General features: G+C 52.4%; 1 protein-coding gene across 4 annotated transcripts; it reads right to left on the reverse strand.

The window, feature by feature from the left end:
• Window positions 1–336: 336 nt before the first annotated feature.
• Window positions 337–22,576, reverse strand: FAM3D (FAM3 metabolism regulating signaling molecule D). 4 transcript variants are annotated; one of them, XM_049640829.1, is made up of 10 exons: window positions 22,377–22,576; window positions 20,565–20,615; window positions 18,609–18,716; window positions 16,255–16,275; window positions 12,206–12,323; window positions 10,742–10,800; window positions 7,656–7,706; window positions 4,042–4,126; window positions 3,197–3,323; window positions 337–730 (listed from the first exon to the last, which is right to left on the reverse strand). In XM_049640829.1, exons 2-10 carry the CDS (start codon window positions 20,575–20,577, stop codon window positions 641–643), a joined length of 672 nt encoding a protein of 223 aa, XP_049496786.1. In that variant the 5' UTR covers window positions 20,578–20,615; window positions 22,377–22,576; the 3' UTR covers window positions 337–640. The 4 variants fall into 4 exon arrangements, 1 of the variants encoding a protein (XP_049496786.1); XR_007459890.1 differs by having other exon boundaries at window positions 648–730; window positions 2,074–3,323; window positions 12,206–12,320; XR_007459889.1 differs by having other exon boundaries at window positions 648–730; window positions 2,074–3,323.
• Between the last annotated feature and the right edge of the window lie 1,102 nt (window positions 22,577–23,678).

Here is a 23,678-nt window from a genome sequence, read left to right on the forward strand (position 1 = left end):
CCCCTCCTTTTCCTTCACCCCCCCCCCCCCCCCCCCCCCCCCGCCCGCCCTGCTCCGGCTCTGGATTCTCCATCTCTCATTCAAGCAGCAGATCAAGGCAACATGCTCTGTGTCCGTCCTCTGGCTCTCTCTAGTCCTGTGGGTCTTACAGCTTAAGCTGAGAGCAAAGGATTCATTTACCCTTCAGCAAAATCTCTATGAAACCAACCTCCTTTCCAGCTGCCTAACCTGGTGCCCGAGGCTGTCATCGACCTGTCCCAGCTTGTGGGCCAAGCAAACCCGGACTGGGCCAGTTTGATCTCAGGGAGAAACACTGCAATTCGGAAGGTCAGAATGTTCATTCAAAGTCAGCAAAAATAAAATTTAATTGTGCGCCGCAGGTATGGGCAGTCTGTCCTTCCTCGGGAGTGACAGCCAGCCTGTTCTCTCCGGAGCAGACGGGCTCTGGAAGGATCCCTGAGTCTGGCCACCTTGGGTGAGCCGCCTCAGCCCATGAGAGGGGTCTGCTTCCAAACAGGGGAGGTGCACAGTGCATGGGGATTCCCCCAGCACTTTCCACAGGCCTCTTGGCCCCCTTCTCGTCGCCGCAGCCAGCTCTGACTCCTAGAGTAGCCAGGAGCTTCTTTGGTCCACAGCTACCCTATGGTATCTTTCGGGGAACACAGCCTTCCAGCTCCAGCAGCTCCGGCCAGCCCTCGTACTTGTTTGTGTCTGGGTTGTTCTTTAAGAACTAGAGAGAGAGAGAGAGAGAAAGAGAGAGACGTGGCCCACAGGGGAGGCTGTTCAGAATTCACACCTGAATTTTCATTGTGCTTTTAAACCTCATGCCTTCACTCACTTTGTTCTGGCTTTGGCCTCATGGGGAGGTGGTGGTGTTGGATATAACCAGCCCATTTCATAGGAGGGGAAACTGAGGCTCAGAGGGACTACAACTTGCCCAAGGTTTTACAGAGGGGATCAGAGCTCAGTCATCCCTCAGTGCCTTGGGGGTGGGGGGCGGCGGGGAGCATCAAGCGTGGGAGGTGGGCTTGCCGAGCATTAGCTCCTCTGCCAAATTCTCTATCAGCCCCTCTAGGACACCCCCAGACAACCAGAACAATGAGAAGAAGCATCCTAGCAATTCGTGAACACTTGTCCTATGCCAGGCACAAAGTACCTTATGTTTTTATTCCTTATGGTAGCCCCAGCAAGGGCATACCATTATCATCCCATTCTATAGATGGGGAGCCTGAGGCACAGAGGCCCAAAGTAGCTGCCTGTGGCCACTTAGTTGGTAAGTGGCAGAACCACTTTGTAATATTAATTAAAAGTAAATAGAATAAAATCAGTTAAGATTGTGTTTAAAGTGCCTGGGAAGAAACGAATGTAAGTGGCAAAGTCTACCAGTGGGATACTCGTGGCTCACCCTAGGGAATAAAGTCATTCTAGATGCTGCTTCTCTAACGCCCAGCGCCCCGTGTGTGGGAACAAAGGACTAGGTGGTTTCGATCACACCGTGGCCTCCAATTCATTTCCGGGTGATGGGTCGACTTGCGTGCTTCTTCTTTGTTGTCTTGGCCCGGTTTTGATGGGTTTGGAAGCTGGGCTTTATGAAGAACCGTGCCTGTGGCCTGAAGCCTCTTCCCTGCCTCCCGCCCTGCCCCCTCCCTGCACCTCACACAGGGATGCTCTGGAGCCCCCATCCCGATGTCTGTGGTCTTCACCCAGAGGCTATCAACAGAGGGCTCCCTCCTTTTCTCCTCCAGCACAAGCTATTTTGTACAGTCATTTTTAAAAAGTAATTTCTAACGACCTGAATTCATTCTCTTAGAAACTCACGCATACAAACAAGGCCAGCATTTTCTAGACAGGGCAAAAACCGTTGCAGCCCATTGTGGTCCCCCCCAACCTGGAGTTCAGCCTCCTGACGCTGTCCCTCCCTGCCACCCATGGCCCCTTCCCTGCAGGCTGCTGTGCCTCTTGTCTGATTGCTGCCTGGGCCTCCTCCCTGCCTTCTCCACACTTCTCCGTGCTCAGCCAGGGAGGCTGTGCTAAAAGCATCAGGACGGGAAATCTTTGTGGAGGCAGGCTGACCTGATGACAGCTGCATCTGCATCGCTGAGTAGCTCAGACCTGAGCAAGCTGGTTAAAACCTCTCCATGCCTCCGGATCCTGGACTGTGAGATGGGAGGATAATTGTACCTGCTTCATGTGGGAATCAAAGAAGGCGCTGCAGGTAGCTTGCTCAGCCAAGCCTGCACGGAGCAAGTGCTTGCTGAATGCTAGCTAGTCTTTCTTATATATCAATCTGTGCTTGTCGCTTTCCTGCTTAAGCCTTCCATGGCTCCCCACTGCCTTCGGGATAGAATTCACTCACCTCGCTAGACCTTTATGCCTGAATCATCGACTCTTAGCTGCCTTCTGGGCAGAACTGAATGTTGTCACCTTCAAAGATGGGGCTACTTCATGCCTGGGGAAGATCTGGCTAGTTCTCCCACATTTTGGAACTGCTCTGAGCTGGGGACGCACAGATGGGGGACAGGGAGAGAAGGTGCAGCATTTCCCTGTGGGTTCCCAATGCTGCCTTAACTCCCCTTTCCTCCTCTGAGCAATCCTGAGACTCCATTGCTGGGGGGCCTCCCAGACCCTGCTTGGGGACACCCCTGGGTAGTGACCGTAGAGCCACATGTCATGGACCCCTGCTGACCCCTTCCATATCAGGTGGGCTCTCCTGTGTCCTCCTCTTGATGCAAGTTTACTCTCTCCACAGGGAGCTTAGAAGGGGACAGCTCCTCTGGTCCAAACCTCTCTCTTCAGGTGGGGAGCCTGAGCCCTTGGGGGGAATAGGGGTGTGGCTTAGGTTTCCATTGGGACCAGAAGCTAGGCATCCCCCCTTCTCTGGGCTCCCCTCTCTGCCTGTCATGCAGGCTTCATCTCTACATTCCTTTCTCTTTTTTTCCATGTCTCTCTTGCCTTCATCCTTCTTTTCTCCTTTTCCTTCTCTTTTTTGGTACTTATCCGATAATTTATTATGACCCACCTCCTTGCAAAATAGTCAAGGCCACTTCCTGCTGGGGGATTACCCAGTCAGGCCACCCTGACCTCTAGGGGTCCCCACACCATTCTTCCAAGCCACCCCAGTCCTTGTCCATCTATCCCTGGCAACTTCCCCCCACCCCACCCACCTCACTGGGATGGGATGCCACCAGGAACCCACCTGCTCAAAGGGGCTTTTGTCCTTGAGGTCTTTGGCTCCTAAAAAGACCCAGCTATCTCTGAAGCCCAGCTGCTTTGCGTAAGAACTGCCCAGGCTGGAGAGGAGCTTCCTGGTCTCATCATTCAGTCTGCAGAGGAGCAGAGAACACGGTGAGGTAGAGGGGTGGGGGAAGGGTCAGGTTCTCAGGCCCTTGGCCTACGAGCAGAGTTGTGTTCAGGAAGAACAGGGCTGAGTGGCAAGGACTTCTCTCAAGAAGCCACTTGGAGGGGGCTGGAGAGGTGTTAGTACAATTTTGCTTCTGTTTACAAATATACATGTTTATTTGGAAAATATGGAACATCACAGAGGAACTAAAAATTAGAGTCTCACCCCGCTTGACATAATCATTATAAAATTTTAATATATTTCCTTCATGTCTTTTTTTCCCCCAGGTACTGTGGGATCATACCAATGCTTTTACAAACTGCTTCTTTTTTTCCTCTTAATGCTAAAAGGTGAGCATTCTTCCATATCCTTAAATTATTTTCTACATCATTTTTGATGCAATATATCCATATATATACATACATATATATATGTATATATATATGTATATAATATGTCACCTACCAGCATGTGTCATAATTTCTATAACTAGTAGGTCTTTATTGGACAGGGACAGTGTGTCCAGTTTTTTACTGTTGTAACCAAGGCTGTGATGGGCCTCCTAGAACATGTACACTTGTCTGGTTATTTCCCTAGGAAAAGTTGCCAGAAGATAGAGCCAGCAGGAGAGTGGGAAAAGGCACTTAGGGCTTGGAAGCATTTGGTTTGCTATGGCCTGGCAGGTAGAGGTTCCCACTTACCTGGTTCCTGGGTCATCATAGGAAGCCACCAGCACGAGTGCACCTTCTGGAATTTCTTTAAGGAATTTCACCAGCAGCTTCACTTCTGCGGGAGGAAGGAAAGGAGGGTGCTGGTCATTTAGGGGAAGTGGCCACTGGTCATTCTCATTCTCTGCTACTGCTCTGATGAACCAGGAGTGGCCAGCGGCAGGCTGACACTGAGCTCCGTCTGAAGCTCTGGGGCCGGTAGGAGGTGGCATCCGGGGTGGAGCTGTCTGCAGCCCTTGTCCAGGGGAGAGCAACGTGCACAGAGCAAGGGTAGCCTCATTCAGGTGGTTAAGCGTGGACATTGGAATTTGAAAATTCCACAGGCAATTCAGATGTGCAGCCATAAGTGAGAGACATTGCCCTAAGGGCCCTTGGGGACCTACACCCAAGGTATGGAGGTCTTTGGCCCCTAAGAAATCATCTCTCAACAACTCTGGGCTCTTTGCATACCCTCCGCCACCTCCTTCTACACTAGTTAACCACCTAACTTGTCTGTCCTGACTTTAGAGGATAGACCCAATGGACCACAGGCAACTCAGGTCACTGAGAGAGAACATTAGTGTCCTACAGATCCCAGCTTACACCAAAGAGCAAGCTTCCCTTTGCATCTTGAACACCGCACTGCAGGTGCAAAATCTGTGCATTTAACAGAGACAGGCCTAGCTGCAGCACGTTGGGGAGGGATCAGCACCCAGCTGGAGCTTATCTTTATGGCCATCTTTGCTGCATAAAAAGTGATAACTTATGGCAACGATATAGGTTCCTTTTTAAGATTATTTAGGTTAAAAAAGTGAGCCGATTCAAAGGAAAATACTAACAATTCAGATGGTACCCTGGACATGGCATAAAGTATGCAAGGGGCTCTTGAATGGCTGAAGAAGTATGGGCAAGACTGGCCTAGTGGGAAAATCAGGGCTGTATCTGTCACACAAGGATGATCAGTAGCACTGCCCAGAGAATTTTTGTAAAGAGCAAATGTGACGATGACTCTCGGGCATACAGAAAGTGCACTATAATGGAACTGCAATTCTTAGCAGCATCTGTAACATAATTTTGGGGGGCTGGTGCAAAACGAAAATGTGGAGCCTTTTGGGGCACCAAGCTGGCTCAGTCGGTAGAGCATGTGACTCTTGATCTCTGGGTTGTGAGTTTGAGCCCTACGCTGGGCATAGAGATTACTGAAAAATAAAATCTTAAAAAAGACAAGGAGACTTTTGTTAAAAAAATATTAAGAATTTCAAGATGGCAAAACTAGAGCATCAAACCAAACCTGAATTCGCTCTAAGCACAGGGCCCTGTATGGCCACTCCACCCATAGGTCCATGCCCATGAAGACAAGCCAGTTCTTATATTCCCTGAGGATCCCTTGGACCTAGGGGAAGAATCAAGTCCTGAAAGCCAAGGTCAGCTGTCAACCAGCTCAGTAACACAGAGGTCTGTGTAGTCCATGACCACAACCTGTCCTCAAATGCTTCTGTTTTTGGGTCCCTGTCAGTCATGGTTACATTCAACTTGACAATAGGGCAATATAAAATTTAGTTTTTTTTTAAGTTATTTTTTCCCCCTTTTCATTCTGACAATGACCTCCTTGCTTCTGAGTCCTGTGGATGGAGTGAGGGAGAAGGGAAGGGAAGGGAGAACACTGAATGAGCCCCCCAGGTCCTTTCTCCAGCCAGGCAGGGCCCCTCCCACTGATTAGTGTGGGTTACCATTCAATCCCCACGTCAGTCTCATGAAGTGGACACTGTGGATTCCCTCCATTTTACAGATGACAGAACTGAAGTTCAAGAGGTGTCATTGCCTCACCCTGAAGTCTTTGACTCCAGAGACTGGACCTTGTCCATAAACCTGGCCCCCGGCCACCCTGAACACCTGGGGGGGTCCTGGACAGAGAACAAATGACATCCTCTGGCCCTCGGCCAATAGTCTACCCCACGTTCTTCTCACCCCTGTCTTAGCTCTGTCCCACACCAGGAGGGGACTTGCGTGCCTGCATGTGGACACCCCCAGTCTGCTGTTCCAAGCTCTGTCCACACCACCCTCCCCTCCAGAAACTGCCAGGCCCTGGCCAACCTTCAGTCCTAAAGGTGTATCTGTGGCTTCTGCCCAAGGGGGTCACACCTCGAAGACGTCTGCGTGGGCCCTGATGCAGGCTTCCAGTCGGCACCTCCTCTGGCCTTGCAGACCCTACCTGAGAGGTGGGACTCAGGTGGAGGATGGCCATCATAGGACCCATGGGATCCTCTGAAGCCCTGGGCACAGGACAGGGTGCCGGCTCGCGTCTCTAAGTGTGGTTACCTTGCAAACATTCGCAGCTGTGACTTCGGGCACCAGACTCCCATTTCAATGCCTCCTTTTTTTGCAAGGCCAAGAGGGCTTCCCACTTTCTCGCTGCCTGGCTTTGTCTCCTCTTGGGCTTGTGCGGTTAGGTGGGCACAGTAGGGGAGTGATGCCCGAGCCTGGAGCTGGGCCCTGAGGTTGCAGGCACAGGGGAGGGTAGCCTAGCTGAGCTGGGCTCTGAGAAGGGGGGTGAGCTCAGTTCACCTATCCTGATGGAAACCGGCTTTTGCAGGACCAGGACTCCTGCTGCCTGCAAGGGGCCGCTCAGCTGCTTTTCCAGTTCTTATTGAGGCTCCTGTGTCAGAGGGAGGGAGGTGGGTTGCCAGCTGGGCAGTGGGTGGCATAATGGGTCTGGGACTTATTCCACCATGTTTTGGAAGATATCGGGATTGTTGGGTGAGAGTCCTGCCCCCACCATGGCTTTGCCAGTCAGCCTGTGGGCGAGGAAGCTGCTGGTGGGAAATTTCAGCCCAGGTAGGTCAGTGTCCTATAAGGCAAGGAGGACAGTGGGGTGGCTACATGTACAGAGAGGTTCAGAAAGCATGCCTGTGCACAGAGAGAAGAAAAGATGTCTGTAGAAAGATGCAGAGAGCTTGGAGCCTCAGAGATATCCTTTCTGGACCTTGGGAGGCCTTGTCCTGTCCTTGGGCCCAGTGGAGACCCTGCAGCCTTAAAATATAATACTCTTCACCCAGCAGAGCAAACTAGGCCGTATGTCCTTGCCCTAAGCACTTCAGGGCACACATGCCTGGCCTCCACCTGCCAGCACCGGCATATCTTTGCCTGAAGGTCTTCTCCCACCTCCAGACCTTCCTTTGTGCCCTGGGGCAGGCCAGAAGTGTGGGAAGTGCCAAGGAATTAGGGGTGGGAGCACCCCAGCTCCCTTGCCCCTTGAGACCTCTCTGAGGCATGTGTTGGACACTGGCTCCTGAGTTCCAGTTGCCCGCAGCGTTCAGCTTGATGACACATCGCACTGGCTATCTTCCTTTCCCTGTCTCACTTCCCGCTGATATTTTCTGAGGTCACCTCCTTCCAAGTCAACCGCTGCCCTTGAATCCTTGTCTCAGGCTCTGCATCCAGGTGAGGAATTTCAAAGACAGCAGGATGGCGTCCCACCCCCACCATGCTTCTTTCTGGTTGTCTCCTGCAGAAACCAGAGCCAAGCGTCTTAACACCCCATGGCTCTCTTGCCACAGGAAGTGGCTCAGCCCACCCTGTGACCTCAGTGCCAACAGAGAGGTGCCTACCTCCGGAGTACATGTCGAAGCATTTCTGTGTTAGCACCATTCCTGTGGTTCCTAGGGATGAGAGAGCAAAACTGTGATTTCCTGGAATGTGTCATCCTGCCTATCGTTTTGCAGAAAATGGTTACTCTTTAAGGTCTAAAAATAGAATAATAATGGAGTAAAATCAGGTCCTGTGGAAAGCATGCAGCGCTAAGTAGGTGCCCACTAACCTTTGGGCTGATTTGAGAGGTACAAGAACACAATGGTGGAGGATCTCTGGAATCGAACGGTATCCAGCTAATCTGGGTCTGTGTTTTGCCTTGCCACTTCCTAATGCACCACTTAGTATTTGGACCTCAATTTTTGCATCTGAAAAATGGGCTATGGGAACTAAGCGAGATGTACTTCAAATAGGTAGTAAACACAAGATAAATTTCAGCCGGAAAACAGTAATAAAAAGAACTACAGCCATCATCATTATTCCTACCTAAACAGGAAATCTGTAATTTGAGTCCTCCGACTCTGGAAGGCAAAGGGCCTTGCCGTGGGCTGAACTGTACCCAGTGCTCGGAGTCTAGTAATCTGAATGGAGTTTGTGGGTTTTGCCAAGGGTCCAAGTCCTACAGAAAACCAGGTGTTCTGGGGAAGTCGCAGTTCTCACGCTCCGCCACTAGATGGGGGTGTTGCAGAGGGGATGGCAGATCTACGTTTTCACCCCTGGTCCCTTCCCCCTTGCGTTAGCTTGTGGATCCGGGAAGAGGGTGGGGACAGGGGCCTGGGTAGTGGAGGCTCTCCTGCTGGGTGGGGGAGCTCACAGTGCAGCCCTTACTGGACTCTCAGAGCCACTAGTGTAGGGTCCTTGGAAAGGGGGGAGGGGTCTATGTACACATGAAACTATGATCATGTGCGTTTGTGGATTTTTCTGGAATTAGGGGGAAAAGGTGCAGACTGAAGTTTCTTAAAGGAATCTCTGCTCCCTAAAAGGTTGAGAACTACCAATACTTACCGATCTCTTTGATGGCTTATTATACAGTTGAGACTGTGAAGCCCTGAGAGTGATTTGTTGGACTTCCCCGCAGCTGGCATGCAGTAGGTGCTACATAGATGTTTGGAGAGGATTTTAGTCTAGGGAAGTAAGTAATTCAGCTGGGTGATTAAGACCTGGAGTCAGCCAGATCCGGGTTCAAATCTATTGGCTGTGTAACCTTGGGCAAGTTGCCTAACCTCTCTGAACTTCCATGTCTTACCTCCATACAGAGTCCATAGCTCCATTCTAGCATCGGGGTGAGGCTGAATGACATAGCACACAGTGAATGCTCTGTAACAGCTCTTGGTGTTACTGATGCCTGTGTTCATCTTTGGGCTTTGTGAGGGAAGGAGAGGGAGGCCCCAAGCTAAGCCTGTCTCATTGGACACTAGTCGTAGAGGTTGTCTCCTGCAGTGGCCCATTTCAGGGAAGAGAGAACCAGCAGGTTTCAGCCAGATGGGCTGCAGCCAGGGCCAGTTCCTGCCCTTCCCACTGGGGTGAGGGGTGGGGGTGTGTGTGGAGATTAGGTGAAACAGGCCCTGTAGACTGAGACCCCTACAGTCATCTGCCGGCATGCCCTCCCTGTAGGAAGCGGCTGCCAATGCAGTGAGTCAGGTCTTGCTCTCCTTCTCAAGACTGGAGGAGGCGTGCTCTGCTCGGCCTCCTGCCCCTCCCAGGCCCCGCTTTTCCTGGGCTGCCTTCCGACCTCCCACTCTGGGTGAGGCTCCATTTTTGCTTTAGGCTTTGACCTTTCCCCTGACTCGGCAGGATTTCTTGGCAGAAGGGGAATGTCTCCCTAGGAGTCCCATCCTACCCTGTCACTTCCTAAGTGTGTTCATGTGGTCATGACACACACAAGCTTGACCTTTTCCTTCCGGAGCATCTGCTGTGCCCTTTTTTCCACCTGCCCTGACCTTTGTCCCAGGAAGTAGCTCTTAGATTCAGGGAAATGGCCTGCGCTCTCCATCTAAGAGCCAGAGGCAGAGAGAGAGGAGGGTCTTGGCTGGGGCAGACCACCTGGTCCTTACTCCACCCCTGTAAACCCACCCCTCCTGAAATGTGTCCCTGTTTCAGGCATGGCTAGAAGTTGGTCTTCCTGCTGGAGATGCAGGGTAGTAAGGCTGTGGGCCTTCCTCCAGGTCTCCTTGCCCCCAGCCTCCCTGCTCCAAGCTGGAAGGAAGTTTCTGGAATGCAGGGCTGGACCCTCATGCCCTCTCAAAGCCTTTCTGAGGCTCCCTATTGACTTTAGCTTCAAGCTCACACTTCTTAGTAGAAGGCTTAGCCCTTCATCCTCTCGCCCTGCCTGCCTCCCCATCTGTACCTGTCATCCTGCCCGCTTCTCTGTGTAGCCAGGAAGACCCTGTGTGGCCCCCAAGCCCTCTTCCCCGCTTCTCCCTTCTCTGCTTCCTGTACAGTGTTGCCCCTGCCTCGAAGGAGCCTCCCCCACTTTTTCCCTGGTCAACCCCCACGATCCTTCAGGCCTCAGCTGACCAGCACCTCCCTCTGGAAGCTTCCCCTGACTACCCCCATCCCCAGCTGTATGTCCCAGTTCTCAGAGCTGTGCTTCCTCCTCCTTCATAGATGTTCACCACATTGTAGTGGTTGTCAACTCCATGGACAGGCCAGGACCTGTCCTTCTAGTTCATGGCTGACCCCTAGTGCTTCTGTACAGGGCCTGGCCCACAGTAGCTGCTGACAGTATTTGATGAATGAGTGAATGAAGGTGTGCAATCAGCTCATGATCTCACATTGTTGTTGGTTGTCCCTCAGGGTTTCGTGTGTGTTGGCTTAGGCCGCATGGATGGGCCTTGAGGATGGGCTCATGTTTCATAGGAGAAGTGTATCTTCCTGGGATAGTTGCTCACGGTGGGGGCCTGGTCAAGACTCTGGTGGGTGGGACCAGGTCTTTTAGACCTTCTGTCCCATGGGCTTTCCCTCTGGAGCACTGCTGGATGGCCCCAGGTGTGTAGTAGGAGCTGAGCCAGTGTTGGTTGAATGAATGTGTAACTACCTCCCCCCGCCCCCGCCCCAGTCCTAAGAGCATGGAGGGGGCTGTCTGGGGGATAGGTCAGCAGCTCACCGTTCACCAGGGCAATATTCAGGCCTCTGCCCACGTTGTTTTTCACAGGACTCATGATCCTGACAAAGAAGAAGAGAAACAAAATACAACAGTTGGGCCCAAACGTGGAACGAACACTCTGCTTTTGTGACTCGGGAACTCCGAGAGGGCCCACATGGCACTCTGCAGAAGCATCAGGAAGCACACAGAATAATTTGGGCCATCTGTTTTCTCCTGGAAACAAGCGGTGGGCTGGATTCTCTGAGGAATTCTCATGGCATGTTTGGACCAGAACAGTCTGCTCAGAAAAGAGAGAAGGTCCCTGCCTGGGGCTCTGAGGTGTTGGAGGTGGGACCAGGCTACCTCCCCAAGCAGTGAAGCCTGGCTGCTGGGAAGAAGGCAGAACCCAGAACATTGCTGCTGTCCTGCAGCCAGGGATCGCTGCGTAGAGCCCAGCTGTGGCCCTACCTGCCCAGCATCCACACCCCAGTCCTCTGGCTCTCTTGGGAAAACTGTCCTGTACTCTCAGACCAGGTAGTTCTTGGGACTCAGTCTCCCAGGTCTGGACAAATAGAGCATACTGTGCCCCTGGTCACAGTGATTGAGCCTGGTATGGTCATGTGACCCAGGCCAGCCAATGAAACTCAGTCTTGGGCCTTTTGCAGGGATAATTTGGGTGGGAGAAAGCTGTCTTCCCAGTGGGGTGCCAGCCTGGGCTAATATGCCAGCCAACCAGTGGCCTCCCTCCTTTACATGAAGCAGCCCATTCTCATGTCCCAAAAACTGAATCTAACAGAGGAGAACAGAACTAAAGATGGTGTGAAAGGGACCCTTGATGACGTGGTTTGAACCCCTGGATCCAGCTGGTCCTGAAGCCCGCTGTCTCTGGCCTTTTGTATATATGAACCACTAAGTTCCATGTTTTGCCTGAGTTGGAGTTTGGTTCAGAAACCTGACTAAAACATCTGTGTCTGGCTTCTTTAGTAGGATAAACTTACCGTCCCCAGGGCCTTTACTACCTGGCTTGGATAATGGGTACACAGTATTTCTCTTGAACCTAAGTAGAAGTCTTGGAACCTGCTGCATCTGAACTTTGGTGCCTAGATCTTGACTTTGAACCCTCCCCAGAGGCATCCCCCTTTATAGGAAGCCCAGCAGTCTGGGTATCACACAGACCTGAGTTCAAATCCTGACTCTACCACCAGTTAGCTGGGTAATGCTGTCTGAGCCTCAGTTTCCTCATCAATTATAGTCCCACCTCTGGGAGTGTTGGGGGATTGAATGAGGTGAAGCCACAAAGCATCTCACAAGGTGCTGGCAGATGGAGATGCTGCTGGGACTATTGTTATTTGTGACTCATCCACCCAGAGTAAAAGGAAGCCAGTGGAAGGTATGGGCTGCTTTCAGGGCCTGCCTCGCAGCTTCTGACTTTGTGAATGAATGCATGAGTGAATGGAAAGAAAAAAAAAAACACAAGACACTTACACCTGGTTTTCGAAGCACATGGTAGGGCCCACGACGTTAGCAGCCCCGCTGCTGATTTTAAAGGCGAAGAACTCTTTTGGGCAGGGCTTAGCGAGGCCACACTTGGCCCTCATGACTGCTGTTGAGGGAACAGAACAACTTTAGCATTAGCAGCTCAGGAAGGGACCCAGGAGGAGGAGGGGGAGGGGCCCGGGATCAGGCGCAGGACTGAGCTCAGAGGCCTCCTCCCCAAGGAGCCTTTGCTGACGGCCCGAGTCTGGGGGGTTTGCCCCTGTGTTCCCATGATGCCTCCAACAGTCCCCGTCAAAGACACAGGACACTGGTCGTGTGGTCTGACCACCCTAGAATTCATTTTCGGGGTTCCCATGGCAGCTCTAGCCCCAGCCCAGTGCCTGACTCAGCACACAGCACCCCCAGAACTAGTGTGGAGGAACGAGTGGTGGTTAATTACCACCCTGGTTATTACCAGGGTCGCTGTGATGAAGGGGTTCTCTTGAGAACCTCTCTCTAGGGCCACAGCAGCCTTTTGAGCTCCCAGAGGCCCCCTGTTGGCAACCTCCTGGGGGCCCCAGCATGGTGGGTAGGACGCCTCACCAGCCAGGTTCCCGAGTCTTCAACTTCCTTGCATATCAACATCCTTATCTGTGAAATGGGATAAATAGGGTGCCTTTCCCACTGGGTTCTTGTGAGGAATAAGTGGGCACAGGTTGAGGCTCAAGACATATTAGGTAGTCTTCTTTTTTTGAAAAACTTTGTTTTAATTATTTACTGATTTTTGAGAGAGAGACAGAGAGAGAGAGAGACAGAGAGAGAGAGAGAGAGAGAGAGAATCCTAAGCAGGCTCTGTGCTGTGAGCATAGTCTGTGCAGAGCCTGATGTGGGGCTCGAAACCACGAACCATGAGATCATGACCTGAGCTGAGATCAAGGGTCAACCGCTTAACCGACTGAGCCACCCTGGCGCCCCTGGGTATTCTTCTTATCACTCATTTAGTGATCATACTGAACACCTACTATGGGCCAGGCCCTGGGATACAATAAGGAACAGGCAGGTGGTTCTGGTCCTCTCTCACTCCATGCTTAGAATCCACTGAGGATTCAGTACGTGGCACCTCTGATTATTGTGGCTGCCATTAAGACCTGTGCCTTCCCCGCGTGGGCCTCAGAGGGCAAACCCAGGGAGGGTGTGAAAGGCAGGAAACGTATACAGGACCCCCAAACACAGCCGCTGAGCCACTCGGGCCTCAATCGACCCTTTGTGAGCTGGGACATCCGTCACCTGTGCTTTCAGCCTGGCAGTCTTTAATTTATATTAATGCCTTGTGTTTTTGTTTTTTTAATACCATCTGACAGGAAAATACCTTTAGGGAGGGCTGGGTAAACACGGACTTAGAGAAAGTTCACCTGCAAAAGGAAGGCGGTGATTGGGCAGCCCCTCTCCTTCAGCCCTGTGCCAGGCATCTAGCTGAGCTATGGCAGTGCCTGCTTGGAGCAAACCCACAGGCTTCCTAGGAGAAGCTGGCACATGCCGAAGGCTTGCTGCGTGCTGGACTGTGGCAAGCACTTTACATTGATTATCTTGTTAAATTGTGCCTATAACTCCTGTGCCTGGCATATAGTAGGCACTCAATAAATATTCACTGAATAAACCCATGGAGCATGTGGGCAGGGTGATTAGGGGCTCCAGGGCCCTTGGCAGCCTAGAGGGAGCCTTTATGTGTATCAGGGCAAAGGGCCCCTCCGGAGGAGACACAACCCACTGGCACAAGGCTTGGCAAGCCCATGACACCTCTAAGTAAGTAAATGTGCTCCTTCCTAGGAGAGAATGCCACCCACCCCAGGGTGCCCTGCTGCATTTCAGCTCACACGCCTAGTGGGCAGCCCTGGAGGTCTGAGTGCAATGCCTGTCCTAGGCTCCCTGCCCTGCCCCCCTGCCCCAACCCGGAGTTTCAACACACCCAGAGCTCAAACCAGGACATTGTCCCCAGAGTGAGGGCCAGGGATGGAGACACCCACAAGGGGCTGTCCAGGCCTGTGACTCAGGACAGAGAGGGCTGGAGACGTGGACCCGACTCCCTTTCCCCACCTCCTGGAGGGGACCCTTCTCAAGAGGCCTAGTACCTGCCTGCGGCGCTGGCTGAGGATGAGGCGGGGGAGGGGTCCTCCTCTCCTATGAGTCTTGGGGCCCAACCTCTGGCCCCCGGGCCCCTCATGGGAAGGCCAGTTTACTCTTGAGACGAGAGGTTCTCACCTATGCTGGAAGGATTGTTCCAGGCCCCGGCCACCACCCTAGAGTGTGCCCAGAGCCTAATCAACTGCAGCTAAGTCTGATAAACCTGATGTCAACAGGCTGGCTTAAGCAGGCTTTTCTGGAATTGATTTTCTGACCATCCAGCCTTCACAGTCAAGCTACTGGATGAAAGGGATGATGTCCAGGGGTCTGAGCCACCGGGAGGCAGGGGATTTGCTCTCTGGGTTTGGGCTCGGAGGTTGCCCCCACCAGCCGCCTCAAACCCTGAGGCCCGAGCCCTCTGGGAACCCCTAGTGCTGTTGGTGAGGTCATGGAGCTCAGCCCTGGAAGGGGAGCAGTCAGGAACTGTGGGCTACTCTTCAGTAATCTGCGGTGCGACTTGCCAGAAGTCTCTCCCTTTACCTTTGCTGACTGTAAAATTGGGAGTTGGTTTAGATCAGGGTTGTCAAATAGCTTTTCTCTTTAATGTCAGTGGATCTGCTGTTAGAGGCTTAATGATAAAGCTGTAGAGGCTGCCTGTGGGCCTGGAGGGAGAGGGTGCTGGGATTGACCGGTCATGTCGACCACGGGAGCGGGCAGGGCGGGAGGCAGCACGTGGGCCTGGATTTGCCATCCTCTAGCAGGTGACGCCTGAGCGTTTGGACCAAGGTGTCGTGACACTGTGTCTACTGCAGGATGTGACTCAGGAAGTTTCAGGTCAATGGAGTTGAGGGTGTGGGGCAAGTGGTTCGTGTTGGTCCATACGGTCTTTGCTCTCTGTAATCCCACAGTGCACCGGGGCTCTTCTGTCCTTCTCAGTCAAAATTCTGTTCCTGGAACCACATCCCTCTTCAGTCACTACTATGTCGAGGTGCAAGAAGGTGGGCCTGGGGATGTTGCCTCTCGCAAGGAGGTGTTGAGACCGTGGGCTCTGGACCACCACATACAGCTGTGTTGCCTTGGCCAAGAGATTTCACTTCTGTGAGTTTCAGTTTGCCCATCTGTAAAATGGGGATGATTATACAGCACCCACACAAGGCTGTGGTGAGGATTGCAGGAGATGCCTGTAAAGCTCTGAACATGGGGTCTGGCACATAGTAGGCCTTCCATCATGGTACTATTATCATCATCATTACTGTCCTTACTCCCACCTTCTCTACTCTTCGGGAGCTTGGGTCCTGGCCAAAGCCCTGCTCAGATGTGTGCAGTGTCCCACATTTGGGGCCTCAGCCACGGGCTCCCCTGCAGCCCCACACATTCCTGCCTCTAGGCCTTTGCCATTCCCTCTTCTCTGATGCCTTCCATGACCCCATCTCATTGGAAGGGGGCAGCCCTCCTGGAGCCCAGAACACTTTGCCCCATCTCTCTTGGCATGTTTGGCACTTCTACCCCAACAGACAATCAACACCCACTTCTGTTTGCCCCTGGGGGCATCTGTAGTGCCCGACATGGCCCCTCATACTTGGTAACAGGAACTGTGAGTCAAGCCTGGGGTCCCTGCATGATGATAATAAGCACAGCCCCCATCTTCTGGCCCAGGGGCCCAGTGGGGAGGCGGCTGTGCTCGGCCAGGTGCCATGACGGGGAGGCAATCCAGACTGTAGGGCGAGGGGACTGGGGAAGGGAGAGTTGAGCCATAGAGTTGAGAATCTATCAGTGGGCCACAAGGCTCAGGGGCTTCGGAAGGCAACATTGGGCCATGGGAGGAGAGAGCTGGGCAGACTCTGGACACAAAGATGTTTCCAGGACCTGCAGGGCCAGGAATAGCAGCCCTGGGACATCTTACCCTAAAGCAAAGGCAGGGCTGGGGTCATACTCACGGATCTCCTTGGTGACCAAACCTGCCGGAGAGAAGACAGATCTGGTTAGAGAGGAAGTGCTTTGGGTGCTCCCTGCTGGAGGCTGGGGTGTGGGGTGTGGGGCATGGCATTGGCCTGGCCAAGGGATCCTCCTCCCCTGCAGGATGTCCCGCCCTTTCAGGGAGCCCTTGCTCACTTGCCACTGCTACCCCTTTACACACACACACATACACACACACAGCACTTCCTACTCTAACAGAGCATGTTATTAAATGCATAAAATAAAATAGATTAGAAAGGAAACCAACTGTATATCAATACAGAAATAAAACATTAAAAAATAAATTTGTGCTGTGGTAATATATGTGCTTCTATATTAATGCATTAAATAATAAGGTGGGGTGTGTGCAGCCAGGCTAGGAACCCCTGAAGACAATGAATGTTGTCTTTCAGTGGCTGAACATTAATGGTTTTCGATGACCACTGTTCCCACTGGTGACATTTTCTGTCACCGTAAGCATTTCTCGAGACTCTGGATCACGTTAATGCACTTCTGTGTATTCTGTAATTAAGTCTGTTTGTCTCCCCAACTCAGACCATGAGTGGGGGCCACATGTTAGGTCCCTGGGACCTAACACGGAATAGTTGCTCCATGATTGTTGGTTGGAGGTATTGATTTACCTCAGGTAGCTGAGTTCTGGGGTATCCTTTCTTTCTTTCCTTCTTTCTTTTTTCAAGTTTATTTTCTTTATTTTGAAAGAGAAAGGGAGAATCCCAAGCAGGCTCTGTGCTGTCAGCATGGAGACCGACAAAGGGCTCAATCTCACAACCGATGGTGACCTGAGCTGAAATCAAGAGTCGGAAACTTAACTGACTGAGCCACCCAGGTGCCCCTGGGGTTTCCTTTCAAACACTGTTCTCTTTCTCACCTCAGGCTTGGGCTGTCTCTTCTAGAGGACACACCTGATCTCCACTCCTGCTCTGAGCCTCCTGTACTGACCTGGGCCCATCCCTTCCCAGGCTGTCGGTACAGCCACGTCAATCTGTATGAAAGCAGTGTCCAGGGACATGTTGGCCACCATGAATCTATATAAATCATCTTGACATGGGTGTGAGCCATGCTTGACAAGAAGTGTATGAGGTGAGGGATCTCGGAGACTCCTCTGTGGGATGACTGGCTTCTTACAGCTGTGAAGTTGTGAGCTAGTCTGGGCCACTAGAGGTTATTATGTTTGATTGTGTCAATGGAGGTGGTTCTCTGAATCCAAGGAGAACAAATGCAGAGGCATAGATAGCTGCCTTTTCTCTCCTTCCTTAAAAGAATTTGGACCTGTGAGACCACAGTTCCCATTCCTCCTGACATCTACAGGGAGCATTTGGGCAAGTTTCTTAAGAAAAGAAGGAGATGAGGAAACTTACACCACACCATGAGGTCATGTATGAGTCCACTCCACAACCAAATCTTGGATCACCTCATGGGGCATTTGTGCAGATTATATGAGATTATTCATGTAGGTAACTGGTATTACTTACTCATCCATCATCCCCCCCATCCATCATCCACTCATCTGTTATCCACCCGTCCATCCATCCATCCACCCATCTGTCATTCATTCATTACCCACCATCCATCACCTATCCATCCATCCATCCATCCATTCATTTTTCTTTCACTCATCAAATGTTTACTGAGTATCTGCTCTGCACCAGGTGCTAGAGAAATGGATGTACACAAGATAAAATCCTTGCCTTCAGGAAGCTGACACTCTAGGGGCTGGTGATAGGCAACGACCAAGTAGACAAGTAAATAAACACTGGTGAAGCTCTAAAGGAAACGGGCTGACATGAGAGGCAAAAGTAGGACAAGGGGGTGTGGCTGCAGCTGGGGTGTGCAGGAAAGGTCTCTCTGAGAAGGTCACATCTGAGCAGAGACCTGAAGTCTGAAAGGAGCTGGCTGCAGAGAGATGTGCAGAAAGAGTGTCCCGGGCAGAGGGAAAGCAGCTGCAGCTGGAAGCCACAATGCTCAGTTTTCTCCCTCTTGGCCTCCCTCTCTCCCTCCCTCCTTCCTTCCTTCTTTTCTTCCTCCCTCTGTCCTTCCTTCTCTTTCCTCTTTCTTCTTGGAATCACATTTCCAAAATGACCCCTTGATGTAGGTGCATGTTTTGGCCAGGGCCTCGGAACACTTCCATGTTCCCCATGGGCTCCAGCCTTCCCGACAGCCTCCACCCCCGCAAAGGCTGGGATCCCAAAGGCAGCCCACACCATGCCATATCTGGTGGCCCATCTCCTGGGCCACCCACGGACAGAGGGAGGAATATATCCTTGGCCCCGTCCTGGTCCATAGGCCCTACCCCCCAGGAGTGGGCCCCACTCACTCAGCCAGCGGGGCAGACGGATAGTTTTCGCGTTTAAGCTGATGTAGCTGCGAATAAAGATCCATGTGGAGACCAGGGCAAAGACGAGGGCCAGGAAGCGAAGCACACCTGCAGAGCAAGGAAATGCTGCCATGAAGCCACATCACAAGGCCAGATAGCAAGATTCTTACCAAATCCCCACAGTGAGACCATGCCACGGGACCCCACTGAGGGACCCTGTGTTGTAGCTCCAGATCAAGGCCCACACCTTGGACCGGTTCAGGGGGCCACGTGGTGAGACCACGTGTGAATCCACGCAGTGATCAAGTGGTGAGATCACGCTACAAGATTACATGGCAATATTTCCCAAAGTGAAGTCACTGGGAGGAAAAGGTAGAAATGCACCTTCTGGGGCTCCGCTTAGCCATCCAGAGACAGAATCATTGAGGGTGAGGCCTGGAATCTGCACTTTGGAGGCTGGAGAGGTGTGTTGTGAAAGCAGGAGGCAACTTCTACTGCAGACAGCCCTAAGAGGCGAGCCTCCCGGCCGGACATGGGAAGGCTACGTCCAGGGCCCCAGGCGGCCGGAGCTGCTGTGTGATGTTGGGCGGACCTCAGGCTCTTTGGGTAGGAGTGCCTCAGTCAGAGTGAACATGGTTCAACACCCTTGCCTCTGAGCCTGCAGCTTGTTGGGAGGGATGTGACAGTTGTCCCTGGTAGGCAGCCTCCAGGGTGGCTTGGGGCCGGCCTCCCACACTTTCCATCACTCCCCCTGAAAGCCACCACAAATAACCACACAATGCTGTCTATAGAAATACACATGGCCTTGCTGCCACGGCTTCCCTGGCCTCGTGGCCAGATGGCTTCCGCATCAGTGGGGAGCAACCCCACGCACAGGACAGACCCCCACCCCCACCCCCCACCCCTCTGAGCTCCGTGTCCTGTCTCTTCCCTTACTCTCCCATGAGGGTTAGAAGCAGGCTCCACTATGCCTCCCAGCTCAGGGACCCTAGTGGCCCTGCTGTCATCAGGCCACATTTCTCTAGCTCTACCCCTGACCTCCATGTGGCCCTGAAGTCAACTCCGTGGTCTCATGCTGGTTTCTGGCTACTTGGGGGTAGGGGAGAAGACTCCCTGGATCCTGGGGGGCAGGGCTCAGGTCTGTGGGAGTCCCTCATCTTCTGGGGTGCAGTGTGACTGTAGGCACCCAGAATTCTCCCTGGGTATTATACAGTCATTTTGTTAGGGCACCAGGAGAACAGCTTTTACATACATTATTTCAGTTCATCCTCACAATAAACTTCTCTGTTACATACTATTGACTATCCCCATTTTACAGATGAGGAAACTGAGGCTCAGAGAGGTGGTCACTTGGCTGGTAAGTGACAACGGTGGGGTTTGAACCCAGGGAAGTAAGCTGGTCACTTGGCTGGTAAGTGACAATGGTAGGGTTTGAACCCAGGGAAGTAAGCTAACTCTAAAATTTGTGCTCTTCCCCACAGCTGTTTGGGAATATGGATGAATTGTGTCCATTTCTTACTTGGTGCCTCAGTTTCCCTATTTGTACAGAGTATAGCATGAGGGCGTGGATGAGAAGGCAAAGGCTACTCCTTGTGCCCAGCCCCGTGATGTGAGGATTCTAGAATAGCCCTCCTTGAGACAAATATTTTGTCCCTAATTTCCTACCAGGATCAGATATTTCCAAAACAGGGTCACTCCCTGTGATCCCAGCCAGATGGGGTCATTGTGCCAAGCTTCTCTGGTCCCTCAGCCTAGAGGCAGGAAGTCTCCTTTTCCCCTCTTCCAGGCTCCCCCTGGATGGGTTTCCTCCTGGAATTCTGGCCTGACCATTTGAGAGCACATATGGCCAAACAACCTGGGAGTCTAGGACTGCCTGCACTGCTGATCGAAAAATGATTCCCAAATCGATTTCAGACCTCAGCCTTGAGCCTAAGAATCCTTAGAGCCTGACCCTACCTGACACTCTCATCTTGTCCAGGTGAGGAGTGGCTTGGGGTCAGTGTTAGCCTGTGGAGAGAAGGAAATCAAATTGGAAACTGGCACCTGGGGTCTGAAAACAAATAAGGCTGACAATTAGGGACAGGTACCTCGAACAGAGGAGATCACAGACCTTTCGGTTTGGTTCCTCACCATCTGCCATCTGTTCCCTCTCTGCCTCCACCTCTCCTTCACTTTTGTCCCTAGAACTTTATTCAATTCAGCATGTCTTTTTTGGTGCAGACATTGGCCAGTGGAGGAAGGTGAAGTCTGCCAGCCACTGTCTCTTGGAGGGCTGGCTTATTCACTCATCCATCCATTCATCCTCCCTCCCTCCCTCCCTTCCTTCCTCCCTCCCTCCTTTCTTCCTCACTCCCTCCTTTCCTTCCTTCCTTCCTTCCTTCCTTCCCTCCAGCTAGCCAAGAGACATTGAACTTGAGCTAGCTAGCCCTAGTCAAACCAGCAGGAAGACAGAAGCTCGAGTGAGCTCGAGTGAGAGTACCAAAATGAAGAGTAATGAGGACTCTCCCATGACGGCTGAGTTTGCACAGGGCGCTATATATGCAATTGAATCCTCCTTGAATTCTCACACTCCCCCATTTTAAGGGTAGGTAGACCAAGGCTCGTTATGGTTAAGCCCAGGATTATTCAGCTTGTAAGGATCAGAGTCAGAATTTGGATGCAGGTCTCCACTGCCCAATCCCCACAGGGTCCCATTGCCAGTGCTTTTGTCTCAGGAGAATCGAAATTGGGGTTTCCTCCCTTCTTGAGCCCTGGGCAGGGGTAGGGTTGTCCTTGGCCCCTCCTCCTTTCCCCTGTGCCACCCCCCAAGTGCTGGGCAGTTACCAGTGATTTGGCAGCTTTGAAGACCCCCAGTAAGTCTCTAGAGACAGAATGGAGGGGAGGGCAGGGCTGGTGGTAACTGTTCCACGTCTGTGACCCGCTGCAGCCAGCTGGAGGGGCCCTGACCTCAAGGACTACTCCCACCACTCTTCCTGCCCCTCCCATCCCAGAATCTTCTTTATCCTAAGAATCTATCTCAACAGACGTGGTCTCCAAAGTCCAACTGTCAAGGACCCAGATAAGAGACAGGAGGCTTGAGGTCTGCCACTGAAGCAGTGGGCTGGGTCAGTCCTTGACATTTAAACAAGAGCAAGCTCCAGTGCAAATCTGCATTTCCTTTTGTTAAGCAAGTATAAAAAACGCTCCCCTCCCCCCACTCTGGCCCCGCCTTCCAGGTCCTTCCAGGTGAGAGAAGTGAGCCGTGCCTGACACCACCCACAGAGATTTTGTGGGACTTTAACTTCCTGAAATTCAAATTACCACCACCCCCCTTTTTTTCCAGATACAAAAGCATGTTATGCTTTTGAATGTTCATAGGATGTGACCTACAGTGAACAGCGACTTACAGAGAGCCCAGGCCAGGGATGAGGCTGGCAGGACATTCTGTGGGATCCCCATATGTGGAGGCTCCAGGAGAGCTGGGGGCCCAGCCGGATGGAAGGAAGTATGAGGACAGGGTCAGATAGATGAGGTGGCACAGATGAACAGATACTGATATTCGCGGACAGCGAGTCAGAGACAGAGCTTGGAGAGAGCAAGGACAAGGGGACAGGGAGACGGCAGAGATATAAAGAGAGAAAGAATGAGACAGGGACAGAGGATGAGAACAGATAAAGGGGCAGAGGTAAAGAGCAAATACTCACAACATGCACTTACCCAGATTCAAAGGGAGAAAGAGTGCCATTCAGAAAGACATAAGAAAGATAGGACAGAGGCTGGGGCACATACCTGGGCAGGGGGCTAGCTTCTCCCTGGCATGCCCATGCCAAGCAGGGTTCTGGCTTCAGGGTGGGGGTGGGGAGGGGAGGGGCAGCGACGGCTCTTCCAGCCGGACGTGTCCACTCTGCACCTGCAGGGCTCTCCAGTCTCCTGAGTCCCTGGCCGGCTCACCCTGGCAGCCCGTGGGTGCTCTGGAGACTCCAGCTCCAGAGTCGAGGGCTCCGGGACTAGACTGCTGGGGGCGGAGAGGGAGGAAGACCGGCCCTTGGGACAGGTACGCAGGGTGGGGCAAAAATTCCCTCTGTAGCCACCCAGACCCAAAAGTCTCTTTCCTACCTGTTCTTGCGAGATTTGTCTGTCACAACCTGTCACAACCTGTTATTCAGGTTACGTAGCTGTGGGGCAAAGGTGCAGGGAGAGAGGTCTTCCTGCCCTCAAATGCTGGCTTGAGGCCTAGGCATACATATGGTGGCTCCAGGGTGGTAGGTGGTCACAAGGTCAGCGGGGTGGGAGGGTGGAAAGTAGGGGATGGGGGAGGAGAGGTGCGGAGTGGGAGGGCAGAGCCCCTTTTTCACCCTCGAGGTCCTTGAGCCTCTCCCTTTGTCCTGCCCCTCCCCTTGAGCCCCTTTGGACTGGTTGTAGTTCTTTTGCATAAGCCCCAAGCATCGTTTTCTTTTCCAAGGCAGGCCTTATCTCCTGTAGATCTAGGGCAATGCTGAGCACGGAGGAGGTGCTCTGTGAATATTTTGGGACTGAATGAACTCCATTCTTGCCTAGTTCTGAAAGGTTAGGACAGTTAAAGTTCAGAGAGGACAAGTGACTTGTCTAAGGCCACACAGCCAATTGTGGATTTCCTTTCTGAAGCATTCTCTGAGCACACATGGCAAGGCAGGCTGTGCATTAGGCAGGGGTGTATGGCTACGAGCAAGACACACTCTGGAGTGTTCCTGGGCCTTTGCACCCCTAGTCCCTGTCTGTACACCGTTCCTCTGCCTCTTTGCCTGGAACACTCCTACTTATCCTCGGGTCTCAGTGTAGGAGTCACTTCCTCTGGGAAGCTTTCCTGGACCCTCCACATCAAGGTGAAATACCTACGTGTGGTCCTGGAGGAGGGGACACTTGTCATGGCACCTCACCCTGTCGTAAGGGGCTGGTCAGGGAGAGCACTGTGATTTCTTTGTGATTGGTTCAGAAGGGGGCATGTGACCCAAGCAAGACTAATTAGAGTTTTTCCTGGGACAGATGTGTGGAAACTGGGGAGAAAGAAGCTATTTTTTACCAGGTTACTCTAAGCTAGCCATCTGTGAGTCT

The sequence above is a fragment of the Panthera uncia genome, chromosome A2 (assembly GCF_023721935.1).
Source record: "Panthera uncia isolate 11264 chromosome A2, Puncia_PCG_1.0, whole genome shotgun sequence".
In the NCBI taxonomy this organism is placed as follows: Eukaryota; Metazoa; Chordata; class Mammalia; order Carnivora; family Felidae; genus Panthera; species Panthera uncia.

Excerpts from the sequence above, each read along its gene's own strand:
- FAM3D (XM_049640829.1), bottom strand. Across the intron at positions 7,707-10,741 it reads GAATATTGCCCTGGTGAACG|GAACCACAGGAATGGTGCTA; the intron begins GTGAGCTGCTGA and ends TCTCATCCCTAG. Across the intron at positions 4,127-7,655 it reads CTTCGACATGTACTCCGGAG|AAGTGAAGCTGCTGGTGAAA; the intron begins GTAGGCACCTCT and ends TTCCTCCCGCAG.